Source organism: Siphateles boraxobius, unplaced genomic scaffold (assembly GCF_051911475.1).
Source record: "Siphateles boraxobius isolate OS27281-9 unplaced genomic scaffold, OSU_SipBor_1 25, whole genome shotgun sequence".
Lineage (NCBI taxonomy): Eukaryota > Metazoa > Chordata > Actinopteri > Cypriniformes > Leuciscidae > Siphateles > Siphateles boraxobius.
The window spans coordinates 15,199,598-15,222,953 of NW_027508866.1; the positions used below are offsets into that span (position 1 = coordinate 15,199,598).

Here is a 23,356-nt window from a genome sequence, read left to right on the forward strand (position 1 = left end):
TCACCTCTCTATTAATGTGCTTGGTAGTGATGTGTCCTCCCGTATCGAGACTTCGAAGTGTGTGTCGAGTAATCCGGGATGATTTCTGTGAAGCGCATATCGAGGCTTGTGTCTGTGACGAATGTGGTGACGTTTGAAGCCTCGCGAGCCGCCTGTACCACGTGACTGCTTCAGGAAGTGGTTCGCGGTTTGGCGGTCTATTTGAAATATAAGGGCCAGCAAAATGCAATGGATTCCCCCTCACATTTTGCGGACTTGGGACTTTGCGAGTTTGTTAGCGATCTATTCAAGCTTCTTTTTTTTGCGATGGAACCATGCGATGTCATTATAATCACACTGCACGTTTTACATTTATTGTCCACTTGATGGCACAATAGAGCAAATGAAGCACCATGAAGCTTCAGCACATGAGTGAACCAATTGGATGGAACGCTTCCCTGCTTTATGAAGCTTCATCTCGCCATCACTAGTGCTTGGACACAGAGCTCTGTGAACAGCCACCCTCTTTAGCAATGACCTTTTGTGTCTTGCCCTCCTTGTTCAAGATGTCAGTGGTCGTCTTTTGGACAGCTGTCAAGTCAGCAGTCTTCCCCATGATTGTGTAGCCTACAGAACTAGACTGAGGGACCATTTAATGGCCTTTGCAGGTGTTTTGAGTTAATTAGCTGATTAGAGTGTGACACCAGGTGTCTTCAATATTGAACCTTTTCACAATATTCTAATTTTCGGAGATACTTATTTTGAGGTTTTCATTAGTTGTCAATTATAATCATCCAAATTAAAAGGAATGAACACTTGAAATATATCATTATGTGTGTAATTAATGAACATATCCAAATTTCACTTTTTGAATGGAATTACTGAAATAAACTTTTTGATGATATTCTTATTATATGACCAGCACCAGTGTATGTATGCATGTATATATATATATATATATATATATATATATATATATATATATATATATACACACTCACACATATATGACCCCAAACTTTTGAACTGTAGTGTATTAGCAGCACAGAATGACAAATTAAATATTTTGACTACTAAAAAAAAAAAAAAAAAAAAAAAGAGTATAATATCCATTTGAGCTAAACGTATTGAAAGACAGCCTATAGATTTCATATTTGACCAATCGTTGATCTACACTGACACTCCTGGCTTTTTCAAAACAAAATATCCAATACAGGCCACAACGAGAGTTGATTTTCACTCTAGCTAGTTAAATATATCAGAGTTATTCAAACTGACCTCGGAGCTTCCAGCCCTGCAAGTGTTGTAATGCAAAACGTTGCTGTAACTGTTGCAAATTACTCTGTCCCTAAACCACTTGGGGCTGGTGAAATCTTTAGATATTTTGATACTATTCATGTTATTAAAATATTTATTTTGTGGATGCATTGATCAACGGGTGTTATCTTTTCATGACACGTTCACCACACCTTGTATTTTGGGGTCAAAACTCACTGCATCTCCAACACTGTTTTATTGCCACCTGGTGGACCCAGAAGGTATAAACTACAGCCCTAAAACTCACACACTAGCTTTGCATAGAAACGGACTATGCAAACCATCTCGTATACAAGAGCTAGGTTAACTAGTCATAAGAAAGCTGAACTCTCAACAGCAGAACTAAGTTAGTCAGAAGTTTCCTCAGTGAGCACGAGGGTTTGTCTGTCATCTAGCCGTCTGCTACATTCTTGATCACCCATATTGGGCAGCAGTCATCTCTCTCTCCCCCTCTGCAGAATGACTTGGATGGAGACATTATAAAGAGGGAGGACCAGTCTCACGTCCACCCTTGCGTCTCACACTCTGACAGTAGCCTGCCATCATTCATACTAATGCCTTATTACAATGGAATTCCATTCTGCAGTTAGCACAGGACAGAATGCAGCGATTCTTGAGATTTAAGACTTAAATATTGCTCTACACTCAAACATTTTTAAATCGGTACAGTGCTGAAATTATGTATTGTGGCTGTTGCCATGGTGGCGATCATAAGACGAAAATGACAGTACTGCCAATTTCCACATATTCCGAGCAGGAGGTAAACTTAAATATTTGAACAGCGGCCCTAAGCTTTTGGAAGGTCTTGGCAGCCATCAAGGCAGGTCACTGAAATTTGGGCCTGTTGGAAAGCCTTCCTCTCAAAGGGGCGAATCATGTGTACGAACACGCACACTAAAAACACGACGCGCTTGTGCAAGATTCTTAACACTCCTTCACAGTCAAGTACTTTATTCTTATTAATAACGCTTTTTTCTTTAAAAAAATCTTTTCAATATACAACACCATTTTAGACAAGACATTTCTGTTTACAACTAAATTCAGATCAGTTATGAGTCATTCAGAACCTAGACAAGCAGACAATGAAAAGGGGAACGAGACGGACAGCGCTAAAACGAGAAATGGAAGGACATATCAGAAGTCAAAAACTACAATTATTCATACGATTTCACAAGAAAAAAAATATATGAAGTCAATTTCCCAACTTAAAAAAAGGAAAAGCATTAAAAAAAAAAAAATAATTCAGAAACCGAGGAGTTGACCAGCACACATTATACGTCCCAACGCTCGCTCATTCATGCAGAACAGTCCTGAGGGAAGGAAGGCACTCAGACCTTGCCTTCTCCCTTTAGTTTTTCTTTTTTTAAATCAAAAACAAAAGATAGATACAGAGTTCATGGGCCCAGGGGGCGGAGCTGGGGCAGCCATCACCCTGTACGCAGTGGCGGGGGTGAGAGGGGGGCTCCACGCCCACCCTCAGGTTCTCTGCTTAATGGCATTGCTCTCTCCACTGTTTCTCCACCTCCTCCTCCGCAGAGAGGGAGAAAGAGAACTGACGCAGTTTGTGTTTTGTGGGGCGGCCCTCAGTATGACTGAAGAGGGGGAGAAATAAAACGGACAGATGGAGAGAGGAGGGTGAAGGGGAGGGGGGTGGTGGTGGCGTTCCTCGACCTTTGATCCTGGCACACTTCCATAGAGACTGGGTCACCCGAACAGTCCCCACACACACTCGCACACACTCCGCACGCCACCAGAGCTTCCCTGTCAAGAGATCACATGCATGCAAGTTAGCTTTAATTTTGACGTGTGTGAATTTGAACGAAATCGCACAAGTCAAATATGCGTTACCTGCTATCTGGATATGTAGGTATACGTGCGGGACGGCGATCGTCCTTCCGTCTGTCCGTTGGTTGAAACGTTGAGGAAGTCCCAGATAAGGATAGTGTCATCGTGAGAGCTGCTGATGATCTGGAACTCATCGAATTGGAGCCGGAACACTCGGCCAGAATGTTCCTATACGCAGACAGACTATTATTGAAGCGACATTGCTGCTGTGGATCAAAATCAGGCATAGACTGGGAGTGATGTGAAGCAGATCAGACCATCTATGGTGTTATAAATGCATCACCATGCAGAGGGACGGGACTACACATGACAGGGATGGGGATGAGTGACAGATCAGAGATTGTTAGGAATCAATAACAGAGTAGAGCAGGTAGTATAGGGCTGGGTGATATGGCCAATATAGTATCTCTTTATTTTTGGCTGAATGACAATATAGGGTATAGGTCCTTCTCAAATTAGCATATTGTGATAAAGTTCATTATTTTCCATAATGTAATGATAAAAAATTAAACTTTCATATATTTTAGATTCATTGCACACCAACTGAAATATTTCAGGTCTTTTATTGTTTTAATACTGATGATTTTGGCATACAGCTCATGAAATTCCTATCTCAAAAAATTAGCATATTTCATCCGACCATTAAAAGAAGTGTTTTTAATACAAAAAAAGTCAACCTTCAAATAATTATGTTCAGTTATGCACTCAATACTTGATCGGGAATCCTTTTGCAGAAATGACTGCTTCAATGCGGCGTGGCATGGAGGCAATCAGCCTGTGGCACTGCTGAGGTGTTATGGAGGCCCAGGATGCTTCGATAGCGGCCTTAAGCTCATCCAGAGTGTTGGGTCTTGCGTCTCTCTACTTTCTCTTCACAATATCCCACAGATTCTCTATGGGGTTCAGGTCAGGAGAGTTGGCAGGCCAATTGAGCACAGTAATACCATGGTCAGTAAACCATTTACCAGTGGTTTTGGCACTGTGAGCAGGTGCCAGGTTGTGCTGAAAAATGAAATCTTCATCTCCATAAAGCTTTTCAGCAGATGGAAGCATGAAGTGCTCCAAAATCTCCTGATAGCTAGCTGCATTGACCCTGCCCTTGATAAAACACAGTGGACCAACACCAGCAGCTGACTGTGGGTACTTGACACTTGACTTTAGGCATTTTGGAATTTCCTTCTCCCCAGTCTTCCTCCAGACTCTGGCACCTTGATTTCCGAATGACATGCAAAATTTGCTTTCATCCGAAAAAAATACTTTGGACCACTGAGCAACAGTCCAGTGCTGCTTCTCTGTAGCCCAGGTCAGGCGCTTCTGCCTCTGTTTCTGGTTCAAAAGTGGCTTGACCTGGGGAATGCGGCACCTCTAGCCCATTTCCTGCACACGCCTGTGTACGGTGGCTCTGGATGTTTCTACTCCAGACTCAGTCCACTGCTTCCGCAGGTCCCCCAAGGTCTGGAATCGGTCCTTCTCCACAATCTTCCTCAGGGTCCGGTCACCTCTTCTCGTTGTGCAGCGTTTTTTGCCACACTTTTTCCTTTCCACAGACTTCCCACTGAGGTGCCTTGATACAGCACTCTGGGAACAGCCTATTTGTACAGAAATTTCTTACCCTCTTGTTTGAGGGTGTCAATGATGGCCTTCTGGACAGCAGTCAGGTCGGCAGTCTTACCCATGATTGTGGTTTTGAGTAATGAAACAGGCTGGGAGTTTTTAAAAGCCTCAGGAATCTTTTGCAGGTGTTTAGAGTTAATTAGTTGATTCAGATGATTAGGTTAATAGCTCGCTTAGAGACCCTTTTCATGATATGCTAATTTTTTGAGATAGGAATTTTGGGTTTTCATGAGCTGTATGCCAAAATCACAGTATTAAAACAATAAAAGACCTGAAATATTTCAGTTGGTGTGCAATGAATCTAAAATATATGAAAGTTTAATTTTTACCATTACATTATGGAAAATAATGAACTTTTTCACAATAAGCTAATTCTTTGAGAAGGACCTGTACATCTCTGCATTTTCAACTTTTTTTCTATTTGGATTTTTTTTTTAAACTGCATTCAAAAAAAGGGATTCCTGCCCGATGTTGTACTACAAACAATGCTCATATTGAAGGCTATGAAAACAAATATAACCATGTTATACATTGGGCAAAAAAATTGTTAAAAATCACATTACATTCTAACACTAAAAGGGATAATTTTTGTTTTTAGATTTTGTTAAAGCAGAAGTTAGATTAAAAATGATATGAAAAGCACAGACTAAATGTTAATTGCTAAGAGGAACACATTGAGTCATCTGAGCTTTATCAAAGGTAGGCTAACTTAATTACCTAATTAACTTTACAGTTACCTCCATCATAAAAACACTTACATGTAGGTTTAAAATTCGACATATACATTTTGATAAAATATGTGTTGGACTTAAATCTGCCATATTTTTGTCAGAATTACTGTGCTCCTATTCTATTGCGCTTCATCTGTTCAATGAAGTCTGAAGTTTAGCAGAGGCTCGCTTGCATAATGTTCGTCCAGTCATGACAGCAAATAGAAACATTTCCAAGACTAGCATTTACAGAAGTAGAACATGCCTATAAAATGTAAGTAATGCCTGGAGGAAAACACCACGTCTCAAACGCATTAAACAGCACACGCATCTGTCAGAGCAGCTGACAGGGAAAGCTCCTTTAAATTATATGCACTAACAATATCTTACAAGTTATTTTGAAGCCCTTAATATAAAGCATGTCTCATGTGTAGGACAAATTGATAAACTCGATATACCAACATTCCATAGCACCAATTAATCAGATGATATTTGAGCATTTTGAGATTATCAGTGACAGTGTTATAGTGTGAACTTGGAATGGATGAAAAACAGCGCTGTGTGCATATTTAAAGACACAAAATATTTAAAAGATAAAAAATTGAGAACTTGAAAACACGGAAGGGCTTTGCATCAAAATGTTACACACTTTAGTCATGCAGTGTTTTAGATTCCGCGTGTTAATTTTGGTAAATTTGAAGATCACTGAAACAATGGAAAATATTTTACCAAGCTTTTAAAATTAAGTAAATATTTTCATAAGACAAGCGTTTATTCAACTTTAAGGTTTTGTTTTTTACATTTATTATAAAAAAATACTATATACACACACACTACTGTTTAAAAGTTTGGGGTCAATAAGTTTATTCCTCTTTTTTACTCTCTTATGCCTCTTTTTTACTCTCTTATGCCAACCAGATTACAATTTAAAATAAATGACGTTTTAAAATCTTTTTAAAAAGTTAACTATGGATTAAACTATGGAAAAAATAAATAAAAATAAATAATTCAGGATTCTTTGATGAAGAGAAAAATCAATGCTGAATATCAATTAAAATACAATATTAATTACTGACCTCTAACATATTGTGCGGAATTTACAGAGCACCCATTTCGCAGTTTTGTTTCGAGATAATGAATTGAGCCCATGTATGTTCTGAAGTGTTTTGTGTCAGGTGGCTGGGTTATGAGGGGCTGGGAACTCACCACTAGTGTACGTAGACACAGAGTGCTGGCTGGGGCTCGTGGATCGAGAGCAGCTTGTAGGTCCCATACTTTAATTTTACTGCGCACACACACACACACAAACATATTAAAGCACATTAGATAATGGACAAAAATATTACAATTATAAATCCACAATACATTGGTTAAAATATCCCTCATTCTTCTGTTGTAAAGCAGCTCCACAGACGCATTTCACACATAATCTACAGATAATCTGTGATTCAATTGTGGGCATTCTAGGATTAAAAGTGACTGCTCCCTCGGCTGTGTGGGTATAATGTACTGCTCGAGTATCAGATTAATGACTGGAGCACAGGGAGCAGACAAATGCAACTCCGCAATTAAAGATGTGAGAATAAAGATTATTCACATTAAAGCCAGAAATAAACCAGACATAATCCAGCCAAAAAAAAAAATCTGGCCGAAGTTAATCCTCCAGACTAGAGAGCATTTCAGCAAAAGCATCTTAATGTATCAAGGGTTCAATCTCCAACGCTACACATTTTGAAATACTGTTGTTTTTTTATTAACTTTTTACAGGAACTTTGTCTTTTTTGGCTGTTAGCAAACAGTTGCAAATAGTTTTTACACATTCTCTTATTCTTCAATGCACCAATGCAATGCAAAAAAAAAAGCCAATAAAACTCCTTTCAACTTTGAATAAATCAGACTTGGGCATACCCGTCATACGCTCCACTCACAATCCGCTTGTTATCAAACCGAATACAGCGAACAAGCTCCTCATGCCCTTCCAAAACCCGCAAACAGGCTCCACACTCAATATCCCATAGCCTGGAGAAAGATTAAAAAGATTTCAAGAGAAAATAAATCAAAATGCAAGAAATACTAACTGGGTGAACCCAGGTCACATTATACCCAAAAAAGAATTATACCAACAAGGAAAAGAAGAATTAAGAAAATAAAGTTTAATAACAAAACCCGTAACATTTTTTGGTAAAAAAATAAAAATAATTATTATTCACTTCAATTGTCCTAGGGTGAAATGTGACCTGGACATATTTATTTCCAAGTTTCTTGAGATTCACCCAATTATTTTTATATGTAAACTCAATTTATGATGTTTTGCCACAGACCTGATGGTGTTGTCTGAGGAGCCACTGACCACGAGTCTGTCTCTGTACTGTAGGCAGGCGATTCCTCGCTTATGACCGTTTAGTGTCCGAACAAACTCACAGGTGCTTGTACTCCACACCTGCAAAAAATTACATTAAACACTTTAAAACTTTGTGATCTAAATGTGTAATGTTTAAACCTTGTATGTATATTTTCTAACCAGTGCCATTTTTCCCTAAGAATAATCCATTGGCGTATTTAATAAAGCACCAGTACATTCAAACTCTGGAAGTTGTGTGTGCACATGTAAAAACACCCCTAGAAAACCCACACACACCAGCCCATACTGCCCTGCCTCATTATTTGGGGAATGTTTTCAGAGGGTGGGGGCTGCAGAATGACTTGGCACCCCTCCCAGAGCGATGGGTGTGCTGGCTCAGGGCTGTCTGTTCCTGGAATCCCGATTGCCCCGATTCCAGCATCTAGGAGAGAGCGGCTGGATAATACGAGTGCTGACGAAGTCTACAGAGAATTGAGAAGCCATTACACTACTGCCCTCTACTGGGTATTTCTGGCTTTGGACAGATCAAGCGGACACCTGAATAGTCCAAGCCTGGCTGCACGACAAATTAGTCTAGTCCATTGCAGCACTAAACCATTGAACTTTTATTTTGGAAGACCACTTCCCTGCAGAGTTTAGTTGCAAATCTAACCAAACACACCTGAACAAGCTAGTCGAGGTCTTCGAGTTACTAGAACACTGCAGGTAGGCGAGTTTGATCATAGTTTGAGCTAAACTCTATAGGACAGTGGCACTCCAGGGCTGGATTTGATTAACCCTGCCTTATCGCTTCTCTTTGTTGACAACAGATTTATAAACCATTCTCATGCGGATGTTGCACTCCCAAATGCAAATTATGAGTGACTCAAAACACACAGCACTTGCAGAGTAGAATTAACTGTGAAACGAAACTGAAAACAAAGTGCTGTTACAGTACTCTGAAATATGCAGCACGTCAGACTCAGGGTTTCCATTGGCCGGGAAAAAAAATGAAATGTCCGACAAAATTAAATCTCTCCAGTAAAATTGTCCGATTAAAATTGCCTAATAGTCCCACCCCCCTAACACAATTTGAATATGAGAATAAGCCTAAAATGTATAAAGGAAAAATACACCAACCTTTTGCTATGTTATAAAGGAACAGGCTCTACTGTTTGAAAGTTATTAAACATCGCATGCTGCATTTCAAATAAAGCGCACGCCTAAAACGGCTGTAATATAGACATAAACAATGAACGATTGAGTGAGACGTTTCAAATATGGCCAGGCCCAGGCAGACTAGCCTTAAAAGCATTTTTCAGAGGCCAGACGCGACGGACGATGGCGAATCAGGAACGCCTGAAGCCTCAGATGTCCAGAGCCAGACAGCTTCACCACCGCCGGACGTTCATGTTTTTTTCCGTCTATTTGAAAGTTCTAGTGGCAGCTCGTAAATAGAGGGCGCTGGGGCGCCGCCGTCCCTGATCACTGCGTCCCTGGCGAATCAGAATTTAATACATGTTATTTTATCCAATCTGATTGGTTCTCGTCACCTGTCATTCAACTTTACGCTCTTGGCCACTACTGCGAGTGCGCAGGCGACTTCGACAAAACCTTGCTAGGCTGATCACTTCCGTAGAGATAATGGCAGCAGTTAAACCAAATTTAACCTGTCACTGATTTACAAAAAAAAAACCTTTCACAAGGCGTTCACTGGAAGAAAAAAAAAAAAAAAGGATAAAGGATCTCGGACCGGACCAACCCGATTTACAAATCCGGCAGCAGCCAGTGACAGAGGACGAGCTTCACCTGGAGCTTGTCATAAGACACGTGTCGGCACTGAAGTTTTGTGGACAATAAAGGTCCCAAAAAAAAAATTATCACCAGCCGCCACTATAAACATGTTGCATTCTATATGGCCTGATTATGTCATTTTTTAAGTTACATAGCCTGCCTCCAGTTTTCATCAACTTGACTAATTAAGAGGCGATCTTTGACCGGCATATCAAAATGTCTGTAAAAAGAAACCTCTGCACTTTGACCGGCACCATTTTTTTCTAGCGGAAACTCTGGTCAGACTATATTTTTATAGAATTACATCACAACCACTGCAATCTGATGATCGCACTAAGACATATTGAATTCTCACAACCATGCATTGTCAAATCATAAGAAAGTTACCGGGCAACTGCCTATTGAGTTTCAACGTTGATTTTTACTTGCATTTGGCGCTTTGAACCCTGGCTAACATACTAATAGTGTCCTGCAGACGGCGGCGTGAGCTTGTGCAGTAGTTAAAAGCAATCTGAAATGTTTTCTAAAACCTTTATTTAATGCACAATGTTTTTAGGCCATTTCAAATCATCATACAGTAACACTAAGGTTGTCAAATTAAAAATCGAATACTCGCCAAAATTAAAAAAAAAAAATTTAAATATCTGCATTTGAATTTTAGGTATGCAAAAGGTAGTGGCGTACGGAATGTGATGATATCGTTGTTGCGTTTTAATGTTTTTGTTAGCCTATACAGTTGAACCCACTAGTTTCGGTGCTAGATGCAAAACATTGCAGAAATAGAGAAGCTCAATGCGGAGATCTTGGCTACGTCAAAACTGTAACAAAGTCGTTCACACAGAGAACACCTTCTGCATTTTTTCGTTTTTTCCATTGTTTTCCATGTAAACATGTGCTAGACAGACATCTGACCAGTGCACTCGTGTCTCGCACAAGAGAGCCGCATGTTTAGAAAGCCATGTAAAGGTAAAAAAAAAAAAAAAAAAATTAAAAAATATGTCTTGAGACTTTATGGGGGGGTTTTCCATTCCACTGCATGTCATGTTTTTAAACGCAAAAAAAGTACTGTGTGATTGGAGCTTCAAAGCTTTGCATTAAACTATGCATAAATACATGATGCTGTTATGTACATAATTGTTATGCAATTTAGGAAATAATATTTGATTTATAAATGGTAGTTTGAACTTTATGCACTACAAACTAATGTTATTTAATTGCCTTGAATAAACAATTTAATGCAGTGCATTAATATAGCACCCTCTTGTGGCATGAGACAGGCAAAAAGCTCTAACTGAAATTATGCCTTTTAAATTCAAATATTAGTAATAGGCAAGTATAAAATTCAAATTTAGTTTGAGCCATTTTGACAGCCCTAACCAGCACACCACCCAAAAACCATTTCATGGTCATACTTTTCAGGCCGTAACAGAAAAAAAAATTACTCCCATGTGATATGTATTGGGTGCAGATATATTTGAAATCAGATACAACTCTAAGAGCATTGTTTTGTGTTTTGATTGACAGCTGATAACAGTCATTCAGAGAGAAGAGCACTGACCTTTATGGTCCGATCACCAGAGGCAGAGACAATGTACTTGTCGTCAAAATCGACCACATTGACGGCGGCCCTGTGTCCGACGAGAACTCGGCGGAGACTGATGTCTGTGGGAGAGGCCATGTCCCACACGGCGATGGAGCGATCCTTTGAGCAGGTGACCATCAACCCGTTACAGAATCGCAGGTGGAGCACGGCCTCGTTGTGATGGATCAGAGTGTTCAAAACCTCCCCCGAGTTCACATCCCAAACTCTGGGTAAAAAGAGAAGGCAAAAGAAGTCAGCGCCGATATCATCAGTCCCTTACTCATTCCAGCTGAGCAGACATGTGGAGTGATGGGGGGGATGGAGAAATGAACAGAGGACTTATAGAAAGCGAGAGAACGATAGAAATCTGACCTGACAGTGGAATCAGAAGAGCCAGTAACAATGACTCTCTCATCATATTGCAGACACAGCACAGAGCCTGTGTGCCCTGTCAGGATCTTCAAACACTCCAGAGTCTGTTTATCCCATATCTGAATAAAAACACACATACATCTTTTCACATTTGCAAACACCATGCATTTCACAATCTCAAAAATACACTTTAAATGTGAACAGACTCAGTATTGGACAGTAATTTAAATTTTGCAAACATTTCACATTGCTAGTTGAGATACGCCAATATTTTGGCCAATGTTGTTTTCAGACAATAATTATTCATATTATGGCCAATATCAATTAGAATTTTTGATCTAATATATTTAATTAAATAAAAACTTAAAATACACTACTGTTCCACAGTTTGAGGTTGGTAAGATGTTTTAATGTTTAAAAAGCTCTTAAGCTCACAAAGGGCCAAGGCTGTATTTAATAAAAACAGAGTATAAACAGTAATACTGTGAAATATTACAATTTAAATGACCCGTTTTATATCTTAAATGCATTTTGAAATGTAACTCCAGTGAAGGAAAAGCTGAATTTTCAGCATCATTACTCCAGTCTTCAGTGCCACATGATCCTTCAGAAATCATTCTAATATGCTGATTTGATGTTCGAGAAACATTTATCAATGTTGAACACTGTATGCTTTTCTTATGAATTTTATCAGTTTAAGCAAAAATATACTTTTTAAATATAAATCTTCTCTAACATAAATGTCATTACTGCCACTTTTGATCAACTTAACACATCTTTGCTGAAAAGTATTAACCCCCCCCTCCCCCAAAAATGCTATTATACAATTATTATTCTATAATTAAAACCTGTTTAACTACAACAACCTTTTTAAAATACAATAACATTCATCATTAGTGCTATAGTCACCAATGACACATCCCTAGAGATACACAAGCTGAATTTCAACAACAAGATGAGTAAATCGGATGTAAGAGTGTATTTAAACAAACCCCTAACACTACATATGAGCAATATACAGCAGTCAACATTTGAAGTGGATCAAAAAAAGTTCAAAGTTGTCCTAAGACAAGAACGGGTATTGTTCAAAATTCATGTATAACTTTGATGAAAGGTTTTGATCCACTTCAAAGGTTGACTACTGCAATTAGTCATTCTTGCCTTAGATCCGAGTCACTTGAATCATCTTACTGGTTTCAATACACTCACTAGTTTTAGCACTATAATATATAAGGGGAGAGTTTCAATTGTGTAAATCTAAAACTCGGGTCGTGTTTCTGTTTTAAGAGTTTTAAAAGCATCCTCCATCTGAATGCAGACATCTTGCACCCCTTTGTTCGAGTAACATCAGTTCAGCAAACAATCACAAAATTGTGCATTTGCAAAATGTGATTAAACGTGACATCAGCATAATTCACGAGAACACGCTTGATGTCAAAAGTGGTTAGCATCTTTAAATGGCACCTGCCTAAGGAAGGATGCAGCCAGACTGTGGTTTTTACCAGTGATGACTACAGTAAACCCACACGAGGTTCAGGAGAAATACACAGGCAGAGCATGCTCACACCTTGATGGAGTTATCTCGTAGACCGCTGATGATCTTTTCATCGTCATACTGGAGGCAGTAAACACCTTTGCTGTTTTCCGACCTACACTGGATCCTTTGCAAGTTATGTCGGCCACACCTCCAGTTCGCCTCGATGGTCTGGTAACAGGAACAGAATTATTTTACTCGATTTGATCAAAATGATTACGCACTGACATCAGATAAAAAAAAAGCGGACCATTTGAAAATGTAATATTTACAGTGCCTAGCATAAGTGAACACACCCATGCTTAAGTTGACTAAAAAGAGGAATAAAAAAAATCTTTTGGAAATTGATCTTAATGCCTTAATTTAAAAAATGAGGAAAAATACAACCTTTAAGGACACCCATTTTCTTTGTGAATGAATAATGTATCATAAATAAATAAATGTTCTTCCTTAAAATACAGGTTGCATAAGTCAGGACACCCCTATGTTAAATTCCCAGAGAGGCAGGCAGATTTTTATTTTTAAAGGCCAGTTGTTTTATGGATCCAGGATACTATGCATCCTGATAAAGTTCCCTTGGCCGTTGGAATTAAAATATTCCCACATCATCACATTCCCTTCACCATACCTAGAGATTGGCATGGGGCACTTTCCAAAAGATCATCTCTCAATGCAAATCATACCAGCTATTAGCCTGACTGAAATAAAATTGTTATTATAGTGAAGGGTATGTGATGATGTGGGGATATTTTAATTCCAAAGGCCAAGGGAACTTTATCAGGATGCATAGTATCCTGGATCCATAATATAACTGGCCTTTAAAAAAAAAAAAATATCTGCCTGCCTCTTTTGGAATTTAACATAGGGGTGTCCTGACTTATGCAACCTGTATTCTAAGGAGGAACATTTATTTATTAATGATACATTATTAAATTGGTGTCCTTAAAGGTTGGATTTTTCACCAATTAAGGCATTAAGATCAATTTCCAAAAGAAGATTTTTTTTTAATTCCTTTTTTTAGTCAACTTTAGCATGGGTGTGTTCACTTATGCTAGGCACTGTAAATAGTTGATAGCTGCACAATCTGATTACTATGAAAAAGACAGAGCTAGGCTGCATGAGGCCTGCCGCCCACCCCTGAGGTTAAATCACTGCTTCTGCTTGCTCAAATGAACAAACAAACGCTCAGAGTTAGTACCTCCCTTTCCTTAAAAAACATTGGCTCGTTTCTGGCATGAGCAGACAAGAGCTAATCTCATATTACACCCATAAAAGATAGAAAGAAACAATGACTGATTTGCCCACCTCAATGTCCTGAATGATTTTCGGATAAAGAGAACGGTAGTATGAGTTTGGAGGAACTTCTGTTGTGCGGTTCTTGAACAGGTATTTTTCCCTGTGAATCAAACAGCAATAAACATCCCTGATAAGCTGACATAAACAAGCCTCTTTATAATTTAAGGCCAAATAAGACGTACAAGACTAAATGGAGGTTCCTAGCATGTCTGGTGGAGAATTACACCACTGAGAGATAATGACGAGGTGGTTGTTAAACCTCATGTATAAATGAGGGGGTTTGAGGGATGTAAACAGTCATATCAGCACCATGACTCACCACTGGTGTCTCTCTGAAAGGCCTTTCCACAGCGGGTCTGTCCGAACCATCCTCTCGATCAGCTTCTTCCACAACATGCCTTCAGAAATCACACGCTGCCACTCCTTACACACCAGCTCGGCCGAACACAGCGAGCGTGCGTCCAGGAAGGACAAGATATTCTCCGCTATATGATCCAGACCCTGAGCTGGATCACAAAAAGAACATTTTTGTTTTATTTAAAGGATGCAAGAGTTAAAAGCTATAAAAGCAGGATAAAGAATATTTAAGAACACCTTCAAAAGAATATTTGTTTAACGAAAAAAAAAAAAATTAACATTCACAACACATTTGACTTTTACAATCTGATGCATTTTCTAAAAGAAACAGGATAGGTAAAAAAAAAGAAAAGTGTAAAGATGCAAGATTTTAAATTTTTTTAATCAAGTTGTTTTTTAAAAGAAGTCTTTAATGCTTATTAAGACTGCCATTATTTGATCAAATGCAGATATATTGTGACAAATTACATTTTAAAATTACTTTTCTATTTCAAAACATGGTAATTTACATGTACATTCAGGGCTCCAGACTAACTTTTCCACTGGTTGCACTGGTGCTACCAACTTTCTCAGTTGGTCGCACCAGCATATGATTTGGCCGCACCTTTTTTTCTTTTTTTTTGCTACATGCCATAGGATTAATCAATGCATGCTGATGAATAGTGGTTTTGATGGACCAAGGCTAGCAAAGGCTTTCTGGGTTGCAGCAGAAATACCTGTAATATATTAATTATCATTGCCAAATTTCAGGATTTTCATGGATTTTGGACAGTAATTTTAATCTGTAATTTTAAGCATTTTACATTTGAATTATATAAAATCTATCTATTTACATCTGAATCATATTCTATCTATCCATCTATCTGTCTATTATCATCTTTCTATCTTTTAAAAATCATTAAACATTCAAATGTATGCATTACATTTTAAAAGATTAGCGTATTATAATAAACTGATACAGATTTTTCATTATCAAAGTTTATAGTTGTAACAAAAAGCAGAAATCTCACACTCCTTTCCTTCTGCATTTTATAATAATTTCCTTTTCCTCTGTCGAGCGATCATGAGAGTAATTGCTCGACAGAGGAAAATATAACCGCTGAAAAGATGTAGGACGTCTGTGTTTCGTGAGATTTTTATATGCCTTAATTCGTGAATTCGTAATTGGCGCGTTCTACCATCAGTGTGCAATGCGCATGACGTCTACGTTCGTCAATAATTAACTGCACGTGTCTTGCGGAAGAACATTGTAGACGGAACTTCTCTCCGTTAATGTCTATGGCGAGTCACGCAGGCACTGGGCTACTCCGCAGCCGAGACGACCCGGGATAAAATAGTCCGAATATAAACACTTCTTATAGGCGTACCGTAGTGATTCAGAATAAGTCAAAAACACGGTTTGGAAAATGGATTCATTATGTAGCCTACTCGTTCATTTTGAACATAAGTTACGGACTGCAGCAGCTGATACAATGGCGTTCTGTTGCTCAAGCGTCCACTCGCACAAATGCAACCACATAACATTTTAACTCGCACATTCTCAAAAAATGGTCGCAGTCTGGAACCCTGACATTCTTGAAATAGCAGAGCTGTATTTTCAGCATCATTAGTCCAGTCTTCAGTCACATGATCCTTCAGAAATCAGTCTAATATGCTGATTTGGTGCTAAAGAAATATTTCTTAATATTAGGTTGCGTACATTTTTTTTTTTTGAAATTATTTTTGGAATTATTTAATGTAAAAAAAAAAGGTCTAAAGTATTTAATTGATATTTATTTTTGGTGTAAATTTTTAAGTGTCTTTACATTTTAGTGTCACTTTTGATCAATTTAAAGCATCATTGCTGAAAAAAGTATTAATTTCTTAATAATCTTTGAATAACATGCAATGATGAATTATGAACAATAATACCAGGAACATGTCTGATTAATTTGATTGAAATTAAACTTTGATTTATATATAATATTAGAGATATACTAAAATAGGCTTATACAAACATGGTCCATCTTTAATATTAAGGCTAAATTTAATGCATGGACCCGCCATCAAAAACAGCACTTTCAGAATAAGGATTATATGTAATACCTGGCAGTGCCGTAATGAAGTCCCTTTGGAGCATGGGTTTGAGGTAGGAGTTTATGTGGCCGTGTTGGTAATGGCACATGCGTGAGATCAGGTGTTCCACAAACTCCACCTGGTCCGCTTCAGACCACTGATCAAAGAGTTGGATACACACATCCTTCTCCTTCTCGTAATTTCCTTCCGATGGCCGCTTTCTAGAGCCCGTCAAAGGTCCATTAGTCACCTGAGGACAGATAAAGATAGGCTGGGAGAATCGTACAAGGAAAAACAAATAAATAGATATGTTAGATGAGACCAAAACAAATCTGTATTGGAAAGGATTGGGCTGATAGAGAATGAAATCTATCATAGCATTTCAAAGCAGATGCATTTACTCAGAAAAGTGTTAAAGGGGAACTTGGCAACTATTTTAACTTAACAAAACCGTTTAGAAATCATTTGGATGGTTTAATAACCTGTTCCAGTGAAAATGGTGACTTTCCCCCAAGTTCCCCTTTAAACCATTAACTCATTAAGTACTGAAGGCATTTTTCGAGTGACAAATGTAAAAACTCATTTCACGTACAAAAACTTGCTCAAGTTTAGTCAAAGCCCAAAACAATAATGTTTGTTGTTTTCTACTCCGTGCATTACACTGTACTACTTAGGAGATAATCAATTTGGCTACATGCATTGTAAAGTTGAGACTAAGCTTTCAAATGCCACCCATTTTGTGTTGATCAAGCCAGTAGTTTTGAAAAATATGATTTTGTCGCTAAGTGGCGGCCGGCGGCGGTACAGTACGGTTTAGGGACAACTCAGCACTTGTAAGAGTTGATCAAAATGGTTACATGCATTAAAAATCTGAGTTTCTAAGCTTTAAAATTATACATAGTGTCATTCCATTCATTGGTTGTTTAGTAATTTGGTTAATTTTTTTCATTTGGGGTGTACCACCAGCAGAACACTTAGGGTTAAAAAAACAACTAAGGGGTTAAAAGAGCTGCATTCAGTTACTGACTTAAGATACAATGATAGTTTTAACATTACATTCTCCTGCTTTTAATCAAAAACAACATTTATGCCTAGTTTCCACCAAGCAGGGTTTCCCGTCCCGCATTTTACTGTACCGAGCCATTTAAAATGTCTCAGATAAGTGAAGTTGAGTGAGAAAAAGGTCTAGCATATGTTGGCAGATGCCACTTGTTTAAATATCAAATTCAGATAGTTTGTACTGTATTGTAATTTGCATCACCGTGCAAGTTTTTTTTTTTTTTTTAAGAAATTAATACTTTTATTCATTTATTTTATTCAATTAATACTATGCATTAAGGGTGCATTAAATTGATCAAAGCTTACAAAAGATTTCTGAATAAAAATGTTTCACGGTTTCCATTAAACACGAAGCATCACTGATTATAATTGATAAGAAATGTGCCTTGAGCACCAAATAAGCAAATTAGAATGATTTCGGATAGATCATAAGACACTAAAAACTGATGCTGAAAACTCAGCTTTGCCAGGAATACTTGCATCTTAATATAGATCCAAAATAGTCATTTTAAAATGTAATAATATTTCACAGGATTAGCCTACAGCTTTTACTGTATTTTCGATCAAATAAATGCAGTCTTGGTGAGAATAAGAGATTTTTATCTAAAACATTACAAAACCTTACGATAGTATAAGTGTCCAGATCATTTTGGGCACACTGGTACTACCCAGAACATCTCAAAAATGCAAGAGAGGACACATTGATCCTAAATACGGGTGCAATAAAGGCTTGCGGAAATGGACACAGAGGTTTTCCAGACACAGATTAGGCACTGCCCTACAACAAAACCCAAAGTCAACAGTACTTCAATATGGAAAATCCTTCATAGTCCAGGGAGAGGCTACTCAACTGGTCCTTATTGTAGTATACGTTTATTATTTTTTCTGGCTTTGACAAACACGGAGGTATGGCACATCCACCTCACCTTAAAAATTGTGATCTTTGGGGAGCGGTCTGCAGTCTGCGAGTCCATGACAGAGGTGTTCTGCAGGAGGAGGAAAAAAAAAAAACACCATTATTTCACATTGTCGTCTTTACATCAAATCGAACCAAAAATGCAAAAAGAGGACCACAATATAAACCGGAACCACTCCTATACGAGACCTATTGTCGCTGTCGGGCGGAAACCTTGTATCTCCATATTTCGTCTATTTTTTTTCTTCATAAATTATTACTATTGTTCAACCTTTACATCTATATGTGGGTTTTGCAAATATTAAACCAATGAAAATTATTAAAAAGCGCTTGTGACTGAAACTTGATCCTCAAACTGTCTTTAAAACATCATAACTCCACGTGGCTCTATCGTGAAATAAGTGCCGCACACAGTTTGGACCGTCTCTGCTTGTTTGCAATGCAAGGGTAAGTAAAGTACTATTAAAGGGACATTGTGTAGGAATTTCTCCCATCTAGCGGTGAAATTGTATTTTGCATTCAAACGAATTGTGCTCTCCAGCGACTCGCTTTTTCCAATGCGTGTTCCTAGGCCTGTCGCGATAATCAATAAATCAATCGCACGATAAAAAAATGAGCTCGATCATTTTTCCGGCTGCGATAATTTCCATTTGCATTCTCTCTCTCTCTCTCTCTCTCTCTCTCTCTCATTCACGCACACATACATGAAACACTTGTCTTGCATACACATATATTAACTAGTCAAACATACATGTACACAGCTGAATGCTCAAACAAATACATATGAAATGCACAACGACACACCTAAAGTCGCTCACGCACATACACGCAAACTCTACACACACGAGAACAAGATGCGCGCTCACACACACTCTCCACGCACATCATATGAGACACGCGTGCGCACAAAAACTCTCCACGCACATATTAGACGTGCGCACACATAGACATCATATGATGTCTATGCGCGCACACACACAAACTCGCGCACACTCATATGAGACGCGAGCGCGCACACACACACACACACACACACACACACACACACACAAACTCGCGCACAAACTCAATGAGACTGAGCACACACACACAAACTCTCCGCGCACATACTCATTTGAGACCCAAGCACACACACACAAACTAGTGCACATACTCATATGAGATGCATGCTCACACAGTAGGTACATGATGCACATGATTCTCAGTGTGAACGGAAGTCACACATTGGTAAGTGCATTTTTTTTAAACAGAGACAAAGTCCATTGCTTTTATTGTTTTTGGTTGTTTTGCTCATTTAAATAGTCTTTAGAAATAAAAGTTTATTGATCTTTGAAAAGGTGTACCTGCATTATTATGCCATTATCATTATTTTAGATGAAAATGGTCTCAGAACGACAATATTATCGTTTATTATCAATATCATCGTTTATCGCAATAATTTCTTGGACAATTTATCGTCCAGCAAAATTTGTTATCGTGACAGGCCTACGTGTTCCATCTACGGTAGCTGTTATGTACCAAAAAGCTATGACAGGATGTCTTCTAATAGCACTTCGTCGAGTTTTCCTTCGGGTGAACAGGTTTGTTATTTCAAACAAACTTCAACTTGACAAGGAACACACGAATGTTACAGTATGAATAATAACAGTGCAATGCAGCCTTTTAAACTTGCCGGGGCAGTGACAAGCGCCTCTCACTGCTCTGCTCCTCCGTTTCTGCTGCTTTCAGATATACGTGACGCTGGCTCTGACCCTCTCTGCTATTATAGTTTTTCAAGATGGCGGAACGACGTGGAAGCCTCCTTGGACCTACCAGTCACATGTATATAAAGATAATAAATTCTTCGTTTACGAGGATAAATCAGATAATTGGCAGAGGTACTTGTACACCATTGAGGACATATTTATGAATACAAATATTGATTTTAAATAATAAAATACCTAAAAAACTACACATAGTCCCTTTAAGTTCTATTAAAAAGTAGCATTTTCTTTACTATATATAAAAATGGTGGAGAAAAGTGTCTTAGTCTAGCATTTGTCATCGAGTCATAGCCAATACGGACTTAAAAAGCCAGTGCATAGCACTTCATCTTTCATAATATGAGATTTCGGCCAAAAGACAGAAAGAAGTCAGCTCAGCCGCCCACATAGCTACAGTAAACTTCATAACCTGCAAGTAGACAAACACGTAATGCGATGCACTTATTTGTGCTCTAATGATGGACAAAACAAGAAATTCTCCAATCAAAAACCTTGTAACTCAATTGAGCTTGATTTTGGTAAAATGTTAATAATATAATGACACATGCATTGCAAGCGTATCAACACAATATCAACTTTGACAACGCAGTGTAGTGTTTGTTTTCCATTTCCTGAAAAGCAGTTTTTGGAGACACAAAGTTTCCGCTTGACATCGACGCTAAACGTCACCCTTTCATCATCTGCTCGCATGCATTCATAATTCCATCGTATTGTTTGTTGGAAAGCAGATGAAAGGACTGAGCACCAGCCTACGATCTCTGTGTGCTGAATAATTGGACAGATTCTCCATCAGCATGCTGTTAAGATGTGGGATGGGGCAGGGTGTGTAGGCGTTTGGGTATCCTGTCAACAGCTGTCCCCTAGCCAAGGCCACCACAAGGATATGCTTACAACCCAAACACAGGCAACACAGAGATGATGCCCTTAATATACACGACTCAGCACCTGCTTTAATCTATAATCACCATTTGAATATCCCGGGAATATCTTTATAAACTTGGGCAAAAGCTCTCTGGACTGAAAGGGGTGTTATATCAAAGCTAGACACCAGTGTTGTTTTACCATCACTGAGATTTTAGTATTATAGTTTTATAAATATATTAAATTAGTCTGTTTTTATGGTTCCATTTTAATTTTAGTATTTTGCGTTTTTGACATTTGCATGATTTTGTTTCATTATGAGTCCTGTGCTGTCTATACACAAATGCACATGGCTTGTTATCTTCAACCAAAAACCATCTTAATTTCTCAAGCTTCACAATACAAAGTGGAAACTCAAGAGCATTCACTCCTTCCATTACAGTGTATCCATAGCAACAAGCATCAAGTCCAATCTGTAAAACTGATTCTATAATGATATTGTATTGGCAAGATTATATTGATTCAGAGACAGCCTAATTAATAAAGGACATATTTAAATAAGTCAATAAACTTAAAGGCACTATGAAAATGTTTTAGATTAACAGAAATGGTTTATTTAATTAAAATTGATAATGAGTCAACACAGATTTAAATCATGTAAAATGTGATGTTTAACTAGTGAAGGACAAACTTGGAGGAATTCAGTTTATTTTTATTGTGAGTCTTATAAAATTTCTATTCATAAAAGTCTAAAACAAAAATCAATGAGTTTAATGAGAAAATATCCTAATTAGTTGGCGTAGGCTAATGGTTTGATGCGGTTAGCCACCTAGCCGCTTGCTATTACTTCCTTCACATCAACAATGAAGATTTGCATTTCCCCAAAAAGATGCGTGGATAGCAAAACACGACTATTCTTTCACATTAAACCATGATTCTAGTAAAAGTTACAATATTTGTATATTTTCTCATTGTTTGGCTCAAAAATGTCATTTGCAATTGACAGCACGGTTACTTCCTATTACGCAGCTTTAAACTCCAGTTAAAATATGTCGTGTCACGTATATTAGACGTTTTTGTGCTAGAGAAATTGTTGTTTTAAAAACTTTAATACATAGTGAAGGATTCTAAGACTCCATATGAACCACAACTCGTCTATACTAGCAGATTATAGGCGGGAGTGAGTGGCGCAGAGGCGCCGCAGTGAAGCTCAAGTCGCCGGCTAAAGTCGACGAGCCTCGGACTCACCACGATGCCGCGGCAGCTATCCTCCCTCCATATTCGCCACTAGCTCAAATATCCTCAACCACCACCAATGACACCTGCTGGTCTTGTCTACTAACGTATCACCTTTTGTATAAAATGGAAAACAAGGGGGAGAGACGTGAAAACCACCAAGTGAGACAGCGATACATAGCAGGGCCCTCCCTGTCAGCCGAGCCAGCCATTTCTCACTCTCGCTCCTCACCCCTCCTTCCCCCTAAACTCAACCGATCCCTACCCACTCCACAAGCTGGTTATGTTCAACCAGGCTGTGTTTGTAACCGGTAATATGAATGTATAAACGCGAAAGTCTTTAGAACATACCAAAAATCTTTCTCGAAGCACAACCGAGTACTCACCATTAGCTCTAAGGTTTTGTCCTCCATCTCCGGCTCCATGTTTGTTCCCCGAAACTCGCAGTGAAAATGGAAACCCCGCCCTGCGACACAAGAACGTCACGAAAAGGAGGCGGAGATAGAATTCTTGATTCGAACTCTCCGATTGGCTGTCAAATAACCAACGCTGACCAAATGGGCGTTGTCTGCGTCGTGATTGGATAATTCCTGCTGCTAAGGTACAAAGCGGTACAGACGGACTACGTCATGATCATAATCTACCAACATTCGTGGTTGGTCGCCGATTGACAAAAGGGTTTTGTCCGTTTTGTAAAATGTATAGCTATTGGCTACCTACCGTCT

The 23,356-nt window shown here is 38.5% G+C and overlaps 1 protein-coding gene across 2 annotated transcripts; it reads right to left on the reverse strand.

Moving 5' to 3' along the window:
* Positions 1–2,220: 2,220 nt before the first annotated feature.
* fbxw11b (F-box and WD repeat domain containing 11b) lies at positions 2,221–23,121 on the reverse strand. 2 transcript variants are annotated; one of them, XM_077242890.1, is made up of 13 exons: positions 23,018–23,121; positions 18,782–18,841; positions 16,827–17,046; positions 14,704–14,890; positions 14,394–14,484; positions 13,122–13,259; positions 11,555–11,673; positions 11,159–11,408; positions 7,787–7,905; positions 7,374–7,484; positions 6,672–6,750; positions 3,145–3,309; positions 2,221–3,057 (listed from the first exon to the last, which is right to left on the reverse strand). In XM_077242890.1, the coding sequence occupies exons 1-12, from the start codon at positions 23,054–23,056 to the stop codon at positions 3,148–3,150; spliced, it is 1,575 nt and encodes a 524-aa protein (XP_077099005.1). In that variant the 5' UTR covers positions 23,057–23,121; the 3' UTR covers positions 2,221–3,057; positions 3,145–3,147. The 2 variants fall into 2 exon arrangements, with proteins under 2 accessions (XP_077099005.1, XP_077099004.1); XM_077242889.1 differs by having other exon boundaries at positions 16,827–17,067.
* Between the last annotated feature and the right edge of the window lie 235 nt (positions 23,122–23,356).